This window comes from Amia ocellicauda, chromosome 14 (assembly GCF_036373705.1).
Source record: "Amia ocellicauda isolate fAmiCal2 chromosome 14, fAmiCal2.hap1, whole genome shotgun sequence".
NCBI classification, from domain to species: Eukaryota; Metazoa; Chordata; class Actinopteri; order Amiiformes; family Amiidae; genus Amia; species Amia ocellicauda.
Window position 1 is genome coordinate 11,222,665 of NC_089863.1, and position 13,639 is coordinate 11,236,303.

The window sequence follows — 13,639 nt, forward strand, 5'->3', positions numbered from 1 at the left end:
CAAGGTCGCCCCCCACCCGGAACTCTCCAATGGAACTGCTCAGCTTTTCGTTACTCCTTCAGCATCTCCTTCCCCTTTTTCGACCTACTAACAATATCATCCCACATCAGCTTCCTACACTGCAACTCGCATCTCGCATGGAGTCTCCTCCATCAAATTTCACCTTTTGGGCATCTATTTTTTCTACAAAACTAATCTCTTACCCCCACATAAAACACACCCCCCAACACACCCATCAGGACCGACACACACTCACATACTGTATCATGAAATCAAAACGGATACCACTCATCTGCCACAGATTTAACGCTCCAAGCCATGTTCACACTAGCTTTCTTTGTTTTTCTGAGATGCTCTGAATTCACTGCTTCCACCTCTCATTTCAACCCCACAGACCTTCTTCCCCACTCCCCACTTAATATTCCACCTCAAACAAAGTGATATGGCAACTCTGTTACTCCCAAGGAGCCACACTCACAGACCTGTAAACAAAAAAGGACATGTCATAACAGGAGGGGTTTCGCCTGAGGTGTTGGGCAGCTGCAAGGAGCGCAGCAGTATTAGAACATAAGAACATAAGAAAGTTTACAAACGAGAGGAGGCCATTCGACCCTTCGTGGTGGTTTGATGTATTGAACGCTATGTATTCATTGATTCACTCGGTATAACAGCCTGTCCTGATGTATAATTCTGTCTGAAGACAGAGAAACCAAACAGGAATACGCTGCTTTTGTTGTTAAATACATTTTGTGAAAGAAATTGTCATGAGCATTGGTAATATGATCGAATTGAACAGCAAAATCATAAAATATACATTCTTACCAACAAAAGAGAACAAAGCAAACATATTCCAAGAAACTGACAGTTCTACTTTGCTTTGTCAGCAGTTTTCCCTAGTTATGAATGAGTGTTTAAAAAGACTCATACAGAATATTATTGAAAATAAAGTATACTTTAGTGAACAGTATTATGTAAACAGAATTAACCACATTGTTTCAAATAAAAATGTGAAAACCTTTGAGTACTAATCTGTATCTAAATAGTTTTGCTGCAATGCAGATATATGTATCTTTTCAGTAGTGAAGGAGACACAGCAGTGCAGTGCTGGCAGTCTGGGGGTCTATTATGCTTAGTTACAGGTTAACAGATGATTGACATGTGCAGCCTTTAGCAGGAGTTGTGATGGTGAGGCAGTCAGCGTCAGCCTGCCAGACTGACAGGATGGTGACTGCCTGGTTTAACCTTGTCCTGTTTGCTTCATTTCTTTGTCTTGGCCAGCCTTTCTAAGTACTGACCAATTCCTTTCCTCTTTTTGTGTAAAAGCATTACAATTTTGTGAGATCAGTGGATGGGTCAGAGTCAAATTCTCCGCAGTTCTGAACCAGGCATTTGGATTGTGCTGCTTAAGTGTGGGATTGGAGGCTGTATCATTGTTTGCAGAGCTATAGTTTATCTGAGCATGAAACTGTGTTATAGCATATTTTCAAATTATGAGATAAGACGGAATCAATGCAAACACCGGGTTGTGAAAAATCTGATGATAAAATAAAGTGGCTCAGTTGGTAACAGTGCAGACTGAGCCCTATGAGCTGTGGTTTGCCAGTTCAATCCCAGCTCATGTAATTTGGTGATTTTGACTGAGAGGACCGAGGATCCCAGTTGCACTTCCTCACGCTCCCCAAGTGTAATTCCCAGGGATGTGGTGACGAGCCAAGATGCATTAGCACAACTGGTGATACAAAACTTAGGGGAAAGAAATAAAAAAGGCGATTCCATATTTATATAAAAAAGAACTAAATGCATAAAAACTTTGAATGTATCAAGAATGATTCTTGAATCTCCTTCATTGCAGGTATGTTCTTCTGGCTCCAAACCTCTTGAGGATTGACAGTTCAGAGAATGTGTTTGTTGAGGCACAAGGAGTGAGCGACCCCATTCAAGTGACAATCAGACTTCAAGCCTTTTCCACCCGGAAAGTACTGTTTGAAACTATAATCACACTCGATCAGAATAACAAACATCAGGCTCTCATACCCGTAAAGGTAAGATCTGAATGGGGCACACTGATATCTCCCCTGTTCTGGTGAAGTGGCCAATGCAAATTAACTGGGGTTGGAATAGAAAGTAATCAGAAAGAGCTGCAGTATTATTTCCCCTCATTGTTCCACAGAGAAAAGTACTTGGGTACATTAGACTTTAGGCTCAAAGCTGCGGAGGGGCAGTTTATGTAAAAGGGTTATTGATCTCAGCAGAATCCAGGAACTTAACATTTCTACAAAGGTGATAGAGAGGCCTTTGGCAGTGAAGTCTTTATGTGGAAATAATACTTTGATGCCCAAAGTTGTGACATTGTGTGCTCAGATTAGAGCTGTGTAAACATGCATCCTGAATTATATCTCTCTCTCAAAATTGTTTCTCTCTCTGTGTTCTAGATCAAGTCTAAGGATCTTGCAGAGAATCAAAAAACCAAGTATAATGCTTATCTGATAGCAGAGTTTCAGGGCTCATCCACATTGGAATCCACTGTACTGCTGTCTGCCCACTCTGGGTACATATTTGTGCAGATGGACAAACCCATATACAATCCTACTGATACTAGTAAGTTCCCTCTCTTTCTTTCACTCCCCCTCCATCTCTCTAATTCATTCTTTCTTGTTTTCTTGAATTGCTTATAACTCTGTATAGGTGTTTTATCCCTGATTAACTAGTATCTTGCTGAATCTTCAATGGTTACCACAATACCTTACTAATATGAACTCAGATTAGCTGGGGATGATCCCGTGCCTACTACAAAGATCCTTACTAAACTAGTACACAAGTTAAATATTCATTGACACGTACTTGGCGGCTGAAGTTAGTCCCTGGCTGTGGAGTAAAAAAAGTCTCCATTGAAACAAACTCTGCTGCCCTCTAGGGGAGACTATGTATGGGACTAACTGGGTCCATTACAATTTGTCCCCATCAATTCGTGAAAATTAATCCCAACAACAATTCACCCCTATAACAATTCATCCCCATTTTAGCCCCATCATACGTTCTCCGCTTGAGCATTTGTAACCAAGAGTAACACATATACATATACATAGATATGATGGCTATATATATATATATATATATATATATATATATATATATATATACACTCACCTAAAGGATTATTAGGAACACCTGTTCAATTTCTCATTAATGCAATTCAACCGATCACATGGCAGTTGCTTCAATGCATTTAGGGGTGTGGTCTTGGTCAAGACAATCTCCTGAACTCCAAACTGAATGTCTGAATGGGAAAGAAAGGTGATTTAAGCAATTTTGAGCGTGGCATGGTTGTTGGTGCCAGACAGGCCGGTCTGAGTATTTCACAATCTGCTCAGTTACTGGGATTTTCACGCACAACCATTTCTAGGGTTTACAAAGAATGGTGTGAAAAGGGAAAAACATCCAGTATGCGGCAGTCCTGTGGGCGAAAATGCCTTGTTGATGCTAGAGGTCAGAGGAGAATGGGCCGACTGATTCAAGCTGATAGAAGAGCAACTTTGACTGAAATAACCACTCGTTACAACCGAGGTATGCAGCAAAGCATTTGTGAAGCCACAACACGTACAACCGTGAGGTGGATGGGCTACAACAGCAGAAGACCCCACCGGGTACCACTCATCTCCACTACAAATAGGAAAAAGAGGCTACAATTTGCACAAGCTCACCAAAATTGGACAGTTGAAGACTGGAAAAATGTTGCCTGGTCTGATGAGTCTCGATTTCTGTTGAGACATTCAGATGGTAGAGTCAGAATTTGGCGTAAACAGAATGAGAACATGGATCCATCATGCCTTGTTACCACTGTGCAGGCTGGTGGTGGTGGTGTAATGGTGTGGGGGATGTTTTCTTGGCACACTTTAGGCCCCTTAGTGCCAATTGGGCATCGTTTAAATGCCACGGCCTACCTGAGCATTGTTTCTGACCATGTCCATCCCTTTATGACCACCATGTACCCATCCTCTGATGGCTACTTCCAGCAGGATAATGCACCATGTCACAAAGGTCGAATCATTTCAAATTGGTTTCTTGAACATGACAATGAGTTCACTGTACTAAACTGGCCCCCACAGTCACCAGATCTCAACCCAATAGAGCATCTTTGGGATGTGGTGGAACGGGAGCTTCGTGCCCTGGATGTGCATCCCACAAATCTCCATCAACTGCAAGATGCTATCCTATCAATATGGGCCAACATTTCTAAAGAATGCTTTCAGCACCTTGTTGAATCAATGCCACGTAGAATTAAGGCAGTTCTGAAGGCGAAAGGGGGTCAAACACAGTATTAGTATGGTGTTCCTAATAATCCTTTAGGTGAGTGTATATATACACACATTTTGTTGAATTATTTATTAGAATGTTTTCTTTTTCTTAATTGATAAATTAATTTGAGACTATAACTCCAATAAGTCATTCATATACAACTAATCAGGACAGTTGAAAACAGGTTTTCAATGAAAGCTGGTATCTCAGCTGGCATAGTGATTAAGGCAGGTCACTGTGAGCCTGGTGTTGTGTGTTTGATTCCTGATGTGCAGATGTTGATTTCCAAACTTTGCAACAACTGAAATTAAACTGTAAGGCAGTGGTTCCCAACCTTTTCAATGCCACGGCACACTTTGCTAAGACCAAAAACCTCACGGCACACCAACATGAAAAAGAAAGAGAATTTACTAGGTATTATCTTACCTGAATGGCAACAGGTTGCTAAAACTATTATCACATGCACATGGCATGTTAAAATATGTCAGTAGAAGAGTAATTAAAAGGGAAAATGTGTGAAGTGCAAGGAGTGGCTTTTAGTGTTATGGTAAAAAGTAGACAGACATACTAAATAATTACTTAATACAAATCATTTATTTAGTGCAGGAAGACCAAACCAGACACTAAAAACTATTCACAGTAAATATAAGTTAACAGCAAAATATGTTCAGTTCACAATATCTTATAACAAGTTAATTCAATGGCATTGCAACTGTTGAAAAACAATAGCACATGGATCATACATGCTATCTGTTCTGTTTTATTGTATTTGATTAAACATTTCACAACTGAAATGTTTTTGTTTGTGAACTGAATGCACACCTGAGTGCGATAAAAATATATCCACAGTTAATTTAAGCAGTTTCATATCAAATAAACAAGCCTACCAAAAGGGCAAGGACAAACATATTAAATAATATGTATTAAATCTATTTTGTCCACAAGTCCAACCTAAAAAAAAGCAGAGTGCAAGATAAAAACGAATTCAACATCTGTGCATTTTCTCAATTGCGTTTCAGTACCACTGATAGCACTGCAACTCATTGCAGGTGTGCATTTTGTCACAACCAGTGCGACCCGACACAGTTCTCCTTTCATTTCTGTTTAGAAATCAACTTCAGTTGGATATATCATTTAAAAAAGTCTAAAGTAGATGTTTAAGTTGCCCAAAAAAATTACATAATATTTTTGAGGGGATAAAAATCTCACAGCACACTTGGGGAGTCCTCATGGCACACCATTGTGCCGTGGCACACGGGTTGAAAACCACTGCTCTAAGGTGTCCCTGTGTAAAACTGTATTAAATGTATGCATATTTATATATTCTGTTGCAGTAAATTACAGAGCCTTTCCAACCACAACCGGAGCCTACTCCACTAACAGTTCAGTTATTATAGAGTTTAAGGTAAGCAAAACTGACAGAGGCCCTTTCAGCAGAGCACAACTTCACACCCACTTCAGAGCAAAAAATAAATACATTTACTAACAAGGCCCAGAGGCCTAGTGTCAATTAAGACTGAGACACTCTTTTAATGAGTCTATATTTTCACTTCATGAATTACATCATGGCACACTGATTGATGATATTCCAGTCCACTCCAGCTCTTAGCTATAACCGTTCTAATTAAATGATTGCAGCTTGGTTAGGTAGCATGATTTGTGGTGAATGGTGTGCACTGCATGAAATTAATGGTTTACAAATGCATTTGTCAATCATTTGAAAACCTGGTTATGGTAAATTATTTGAAAACCTTATATATACAATAGGTTTACACATAACTAAGTAACTGAGTAAGTGGGTTGTTTACAATGTTTACACTATATATGTAAACTTTCATCTAAATACTGATGGTTTACACACATTTCACAGATCACTGCATGAAATTAATGGTTTACAAATGCAATACATGTGTATTCAAGTTGAAAAATGTAAATGGTCATGGTCAGTTATTTGAAGATATTTGAAGAGTAATTTTTAATACTGCTAGAGAAACAAATAAATATAAATTCTCACTTTAATTATGCTTGCATTTATTTGAATCTTTACAATTAGTTTGAGAATAAAGCAATCACATAACAATCACCACTTTCTAAGAATAACTAATATAAGACTTATTTTTCTAATAAAAGTTTAACATTGAGAAAATGCTGAGCCAGTGGATAGTGGAACACTACTGGCTTTTGGTTGTGTAGCACTCGGGGAAAATCTATTAGTTTGATGTTAAAGTTGGAAAATACCAAAACGGCAATGTAAGATACTTGACTTCTAAAATATATGAATAATACAAATTAAATATATTGTTGGCTAACATATTGTAAATGTATTGGCAAAAATACATGTAATGCATTTATATCTTAATTTAATCTTAATTGTATCTGTCTTTTGTGCATCCCAGGAATACAAAACTAAAACAAGATTTACTACAAATTAGGTTCTATCAGTTACTTCAGACAATTCAAACAGCTAAGCTAGATTATTATTATTATTATTATTATTATTATTATTATTATTATTATTATTATTATTATTATTATTGATTTGTATTAACTAATCATTTAAAAAACTATACAAGTAATATTGATGTTTTAATACAGTGGTGGGCAACCTGCAGCACAGACAGCACGTGGCCCAAAGTGCATCCACTTGTGGCCCAGGACTACCACCTACCCCCCAAAATAATAATACAAAAATTATAAAATAAATTACAATATTTATGTATAACTGCTTATTTTGCATCAATGTGTTACTCCCTTAAAACATTGTTGATATGTATGTATTGCTAATTTGTAATTAAAATGTAGCATTTGTGACTTGTAATAACGCAAAAAGGGGCCTTGCAGCCCAGGCAGTTACTTGACACTTGGAGTTGTAGCCTACTGATTCATTTAGGTTGCTCACCACTGTTTTAATAGCTCAATGGAAGGTGTTGCAGATGTACCCTTCTGGGAAGAATGACAAAATGATGATGAGAACTCCTATTGCCATATAAAAATTGGGTTGTTAGAGAATGTGTATACAGTAGTTGTGTTGTAATTTAAGCAAAAGAACTATTATACATATTTTGCTATGGATAATATGCTATTAATCAATTGAGAAATGTAACTGAGGATGACTGTGGTTTGCAGAAAGAGTATAAACATCAGATAAAACTTAATTTCCAGTCTAACCATTGTGAACTCTAAGGGCCTGATTTTCCATTATGGATACATTTACTGTGGCTTCTGTAATCTGCACAAAGTTGAAAATATAGGCCTAGATGTTTACAATCAATTGTGTAGCAAGAGAGAGTGTCCTAGGAATAGGGAGTTTGTGGAAACAGCAGGTAAGCTGTAAATAAAAGCCAGTAAAGGTGCTGCCCAGCCTGGAAACTGTTTTATTATGTATTTATTTGTATTTGTTGTTTGTGCCTCTGCTGTGAAGACATATTTATCACAAGGTGGCTAGACAAGTGAGTTTACATACTACATTTGTGTAATTTAAGTTTTGCAAACATAATGTCTACAATTTGCCAAAGGTGAGTTATAAGTTTTTGAACCTGAAGTTTACACCTTAACTTATTCAGTAAACTTTACGTGAAACATAAAGTTCACAAAGCAGTTTACACACTGCTTACTGCCTACTAAATTTGTAGGTTACTTGAGTTTCCAAAGAGTTTGCAGGTTTTGTAAACCTTTAATTTTATGCAGTGGTGACTGTTGGCTATTATATTCTGTTTTAGCATCTCTTATATAATATAAATGCAACATGTAAAGTGTTGGTCCCATGTTGCATGTGCTGAAATTAAAGATCGCAGAAATTTCCCATACGCACAAAAAGCTTTTTCCTCTTGAATTTTGTGCACAAATTTGTTTACATCCATACTAGTGAGCATTTCTCAAATGACAAGATAACACTATGTTACACATTTTTTGTTCCTGGGTAGTAAGTGTTATTTCCTAATTGCTTAATCCTCAAAAGTGAAACAGTGATATTTTGAAATTTAACTATTTCCAATGAGAAAACAGGTGAATTTGGGTTTTTTCATTCACATAATGTCAGAAAAAGCATATGAATCCAAATTAACATGTATTTATACTAAAGTAATACAAAAATGACTACAAAAGATTTAGGAGTGAGTAGTTTTTTGAGATTCATGAGTATAATCGAAAAATTTTGAAGAACTACTCATTTCTATACTTGTGAGGCATAAGCAATTAGGAAATAACACTTACTACCCAGGAACAAAAAAAAAATAGTTACACGGTGTAATCCATCCACCTGAGAGATGTGGCATATCAAGAAGCTGATTGAACAGTATGAACATTGCACAGGTGCACCTTCTGTGGGGACATTAAAAGGCCACTCTAAAATGTGCAGTTTTGTCACACAATGCCACCAATGTCTCAAGTTTTGAGGAAGCATGCAGTTGGTACATTGACTGTAGGAATGTCCACCTGAGCTGTTGCCAGAGAAAGAATTTCTGGAATCTCAGGGAAGCTCATCTGTGTGCCCATCGTCCTCACCAGGGTCTTTACCTGACTGCAGTTCGACATTCTAGCCAAGTTCACTGGGCAAATGCTCACCTTCAATGGCCACTTCAATGATTTTCATGGATGACTCCTGGTTTCAACTGTACCAGGCAAATGGCAGACAGCATGTATTGGGTCGTTGGGGGGGCAAGCAGTTTGCTGATGTCAACGCTGTGTACAGAGTGCCCCATAGTTGTAGTGGGGTTATGATATGGGCAGGCATAAGCTACGGACAACGAACACAATTGCATTCTATCAATGGCAATTTGAATGCACAAAATACAGAGACAAGATCCTGAGGCAAATTGTCATGCGGTGTAGCGTAAGGTACACTTATAAATTTCAGTTAAAGAAGTGAATTCAAGTATCACCTTATCAAGAATCCTAGAATCTTGTAGAACTCAATTTCTGCAATAATTGGACACAGACACCAATTCCAAAGATAAAAATTCTCAAATGTATTAAAAACAAAGATAAAATGTAGCACTACACTAGTTATACTAAAAGGGAAAAACTAATTAAAATTCACTCCAGATCAACAAATCAAAGACAAATCACTTCCATGACCAAATCAAAGACCATGGAATCGCATATGATGACACACAAAACATTACACAAAATTACAAACACATTGACTACAATACCGGTTAGTAAGACAAAGGTGAGTCTCTCATTAGTATTGTTAGTCGGACATTAAATAACTAAAGCAGGTTAGTATTTATGTCAAATAACTTCTCATTATACTGTATATATCAGTCTCATTTACGTTTGGGTGCCGAGAAAGATCCTATCATTACTTGTTACCACAATTTCCCTTAACTGATTATTATTCAATGATTAAGGATAGGCAGGGCCACCAATAATCTAATGTCTATTAATGTGTGTCAATTTCAAACTAAACAGTTAAACAGGAATGAGAAGATATTTCTTGGCATTGACAGATTTTATTTCTAAAATTGTCAAACAAAACAGTTCAATGCTGCACTCATTTATATTTAAGAAAACTAAATGATATTACACATTCTAAAGTTTATGACTCACAGAATAACATTTCTAATTGATTTCTTAAATGTCATGAATGATAAACTCCAAACTGTTAACTTATCTGAACTTCGTCGCAGAGAGGCCTCTCTGTCTTCGGGCTGAAATAAAAACACACGGCACGAGGTCCGTGTGGTTTGGAACAAAGGCAGTCCGGTTCGGCTTTGTCCAATAACTTACACTTCAGTCGATGCACCTGGAAGTTGGAGTTTCGCGAAAGTAGAATCTTTTCCAAACAGATTTTCCACTGGTTTGAAGGCTCCAAGGTTGTGCACAAAATCTTCTTTGCAAGCAGGGTTTCTTGAAGTTACTTGAAGACAAAGTCTTTGAGGAAAGCAGGGCCCTGTTCGTTTCCAAGGGTCAAGTTTCTTATGACTCAATAGCTATTTAAATGACTGACACTTTCGTATTCAGTTGACTTAGTCAATTGTCCTGCTGTAAAACTCCACTGATCAGATGGGTACAGGCAGGCGCAGTTTCTAATGTACTTTACTTAATAAAATAATTATTTGTACGGCTCAATCTCCTTCTCCCAGTTCAACTCTTCTGTTGCCGGCAAAGACTTAGTTGTTTTCTGGTTCCGGTTCTGGCAACAGAGCTACAGGTTGAGCTGTGGCAGCGAGTTTCTGGTTCAGGTGAGAGAGAGAGAGAGAAAGTTGTTGTGCATTGCCTTTTAATGCCTGTCAGATCAATAGACGATTGGTTCTTGAGTTTGTGAGATTGGATTTTGGTTTCAGCCCCCAGTATCCTATTGGAGGGGGGCTTGATTTATGACTGATGTCAATCCATGCCATCTTTTGGAAATGCCAGTTGGCCTGGGTTCGTAGCTCTGTTTCGGGATTTTGGCTCTCGTCCACTTCAAAGAGTTTTATGACCTCCAGGCCCTATTCCCCAGACATTTTCACAGCAGGGAATCCAAGCCATTTGGCCCATTCTCGGTGCCATCCTCCTAAGACTGCCACTTTGATATAGAACAGTTCATGTGCCGATGAGCTCAGGAAATCTGATAACTTTGGGGGAGAGGTCTTCTTTAGATCAGAGCTTCAGCTAAGGCTCTGAATGCTCTTATCAAAATACACCCCCACTTAACGCTACACCTGTCACTATCACAGCCTCAATTGGCAATGTCTCAGTACTTCCATGCATACTCACCTGACATGTCACCCATTGAGCATGTTTGGGATGCTCTTGATTGACATGTAAGACAGAGTATTCCAGTTCCCGCCAATATCCAGCAACTTTGCACAGCCATTGAGGAGTAGTGGGACAACTTTCCATATTCCACGTGTTGCACTGTAATGCTGCATGACACAAATGGTGGTCACACGAGATATTGAATGGTGTTCTGGTTGATGCCCCTACCTATTTTTTTTAAGGTATTTGTGACCAACAGATGCATATCTCTATTCCCAGACATGTGAAATCCATAGATAAGGGCAGCGGTCTCCAACCTTTTATCATGAGAGCTACCTTGTTTAAGGATCTCAGCGGGACCCCCTGGATTAGTGCCTAATTTTTTTATTTAAATAGACTGATTTCCTTTTATGAACTGTAACTTCAAATTGTTGCATGTTGCATTTATATTTTTGTATAGTGTATTTCAAAGGCAGATTGCCTTGTGTGATTATGGTTACTGTGTATATAAAGTTTGCTTATTTATTGATTTCTATGACTGTTTGCAGGCATGGAGAACATGCATACTTATTGACTCTCTTGTTTGTAATGGATGGTTTAGCCAGGGGGAGGATCTTATTGAGACCAGGCTATATACAACCTCAGTAAGAGGAATGTTGGTTGGTGAGAGGTAGTTTAAAACCTCTCAGAGTGTATTTTTGGTTTTCTAATTTGAACAACTCAGTTTTCCTTATAATTCACCCACATTGATATTCTCTCTGTGTATAGAATCCTCAAGGCATTGTGATCAAACAAGAGAGTCAAAAGGCAATCAATGGGATATTCCGAAGAAACTTAAAGCTGCCGGAGGTAGTCAAGTAAGTGCCTCAAGAATTGAAGAGAGAAGCTCAGAGGAAATATTTTGAAAAGATCCGGCAACTTGCGGGAGAGTGTTTACAGTCCCAGGTAGTTTAGCATGGGCCATTGCTGATTGCTAAGACTTCTACCACTGGGCAAGTAATTCAAAATGTCTTAAATTGTAAAGGTTTCAAAATGGCTACAAGCAGAGCCCATTGAGCAAGTGTTTGCAGGACACTGCACAGGGCAGCAACACGTGTGGGTGGAGTGCTGTAAGCTGTCTCCAATATTATAAATCTTTCAAAACTAAGGTTGTGTCATGTATGTCCTGCCAAGGTAAGTAACCAAGCGGATGTATCAGACACATTCATCTCCCGAAGCAGTTCTGTCCTAACAGAATTGGTTTCCAAAAACTCACTTCACTGATTTGGAAAAGTTGGGTTTGGAAAAGTTGTGGAAGCAAGCAATCGGCTGTAAGATCTTCATTGTGAAACCGTGATTATATCGTTTTATATATTTACATTTTGTATAGAATACATACTGACATTAACAACAGTAATTATTGAATTTCCATTGTGCTTTCATTGTTCCAATGCACATATTTCAACATTAAACAGTGACCATGAACACGTACAGTACAGGGTAACACATGTATTAGGCCAGGGGTTCCCAAACTTTTTTGGCCCAGGGACCCCTTTGCCAACCAGAATGTGGCTGAGGACCCAATTTCGGTGGGGAGGGGGGGGGTGTTGTGGGGGACTGATGTCATTATCAGCCTTATCATCCACGATTCCTGGACTTTCCTTATTGCACCATTTGCCGTATTACGACCTTTTGCCTGTCTACCTGGATTTGCCTCTTGCTCCGCACCTGGGTTCGCTGCCCTGGCAGCCTCCTGGTTACATACAGACTCAAATGTATTTTAAATTCATATATGATAAGTAAAAAAAAATGGGGGCCAGTTCTGGCATATGAACAATATGATTGACACATTTTCTACCATGTATTAAAAATATATGTTTATTCCATTAGGGATCCCTCAGAAATCTACATACTGTAGCGTGCCATAGGGCAGTGTAGTGATCTCGAGCCTCACTAAGGGGCCTCGGCCTGTAGTGATGTGGTAAGATCACTACATTGTGAGGCGGGAGAACAGGGCTTGAGTTCCCATCATGGCTACTACCCCAAAATACCACAATACTTATTAATGTACTTACTTTCCAAATCTGTCTGTCCACAGTGAGGGGACATGGGAGCTGGTGGCCAGATTGGACGATTCTCCCCTGAACACTTTTGTTTACCAATTCGAGGTGAAGGCACATGGTAAGGGGAGTCTATTCCTTGGCGTGCCAAATTATTGTTTTCCATTCAAAGATCAAAGTGGATGCCTTCCCCTTTATCAAGTGATGTGGGCCCCTTGACTATTGCAACTTTGGTGATTGCCTTTTGCAGCAAGACTAAAGACGGACTATTTATTTTCCAGTGCTGCCATCATTTGAAGTGAGTGTGAAGCCCCGGAAGAAGTTCTTCCACATTGATGATGAGCAGTTCTTTGTAGACATCAGTGCCAAGTGAGTATGTGTCACTGCAGTGTGAGAGGGTATATCTGCAAAGGTATCATCCCATACAGGACCAATATACAGTACAGTGCAAAAGTTTTAGGCAGGTGTGAAAAAATGCTGTCAAGTAAGAATGCTTTCAAAAATAGGTATGTTAATACATTATATTTATCAATTATCTAAATGCAAAGTGAGTGAACAGAAGAAAAATCTAAATCGAATCCATATTTGGTGTGACCACCCTTTGCCTTCTAAACAGTAAC

At 38.6% G+C, this 13,639-nt stretch overlaps 1 protein-coding gene across 1 annotated transcript in view; it reads left to right on the forward strand.

The window, feature by feature from the left end:
• Positions 1–2,471: 2,471 nt before the first annotated feature.
• The window catches only part of LOC136768685 (complement C3), a 50,277-nt gene continuing 39,109 nt past the window's right edge, over positions 2,472–13,639 (forward strand). The window contains exons 1-5 of the mRNA XM_066722994.1: positions 2,472–2,598; positions 5,631–5,701; positions 11,749–11,837; positions 13,058–13,140; positions 13,301–13,388. Coding sequence (XP_066579091.1) covers positions 2,565–2,598; positions 5,631–5,701; positions 11,749–11,837; positions 13,058–13,140; positions 13,301–13,388 — 365 coding nt within the window. The 5' untranslated portion in view covers positions 2,472–2,564. The remainder of the gene's footprint in view (positions 2,599–5,630; positions 5,702–11,748; positions 11,838–13,057; positions 13,141–13,300; positions 13,389–13,639) is intronic.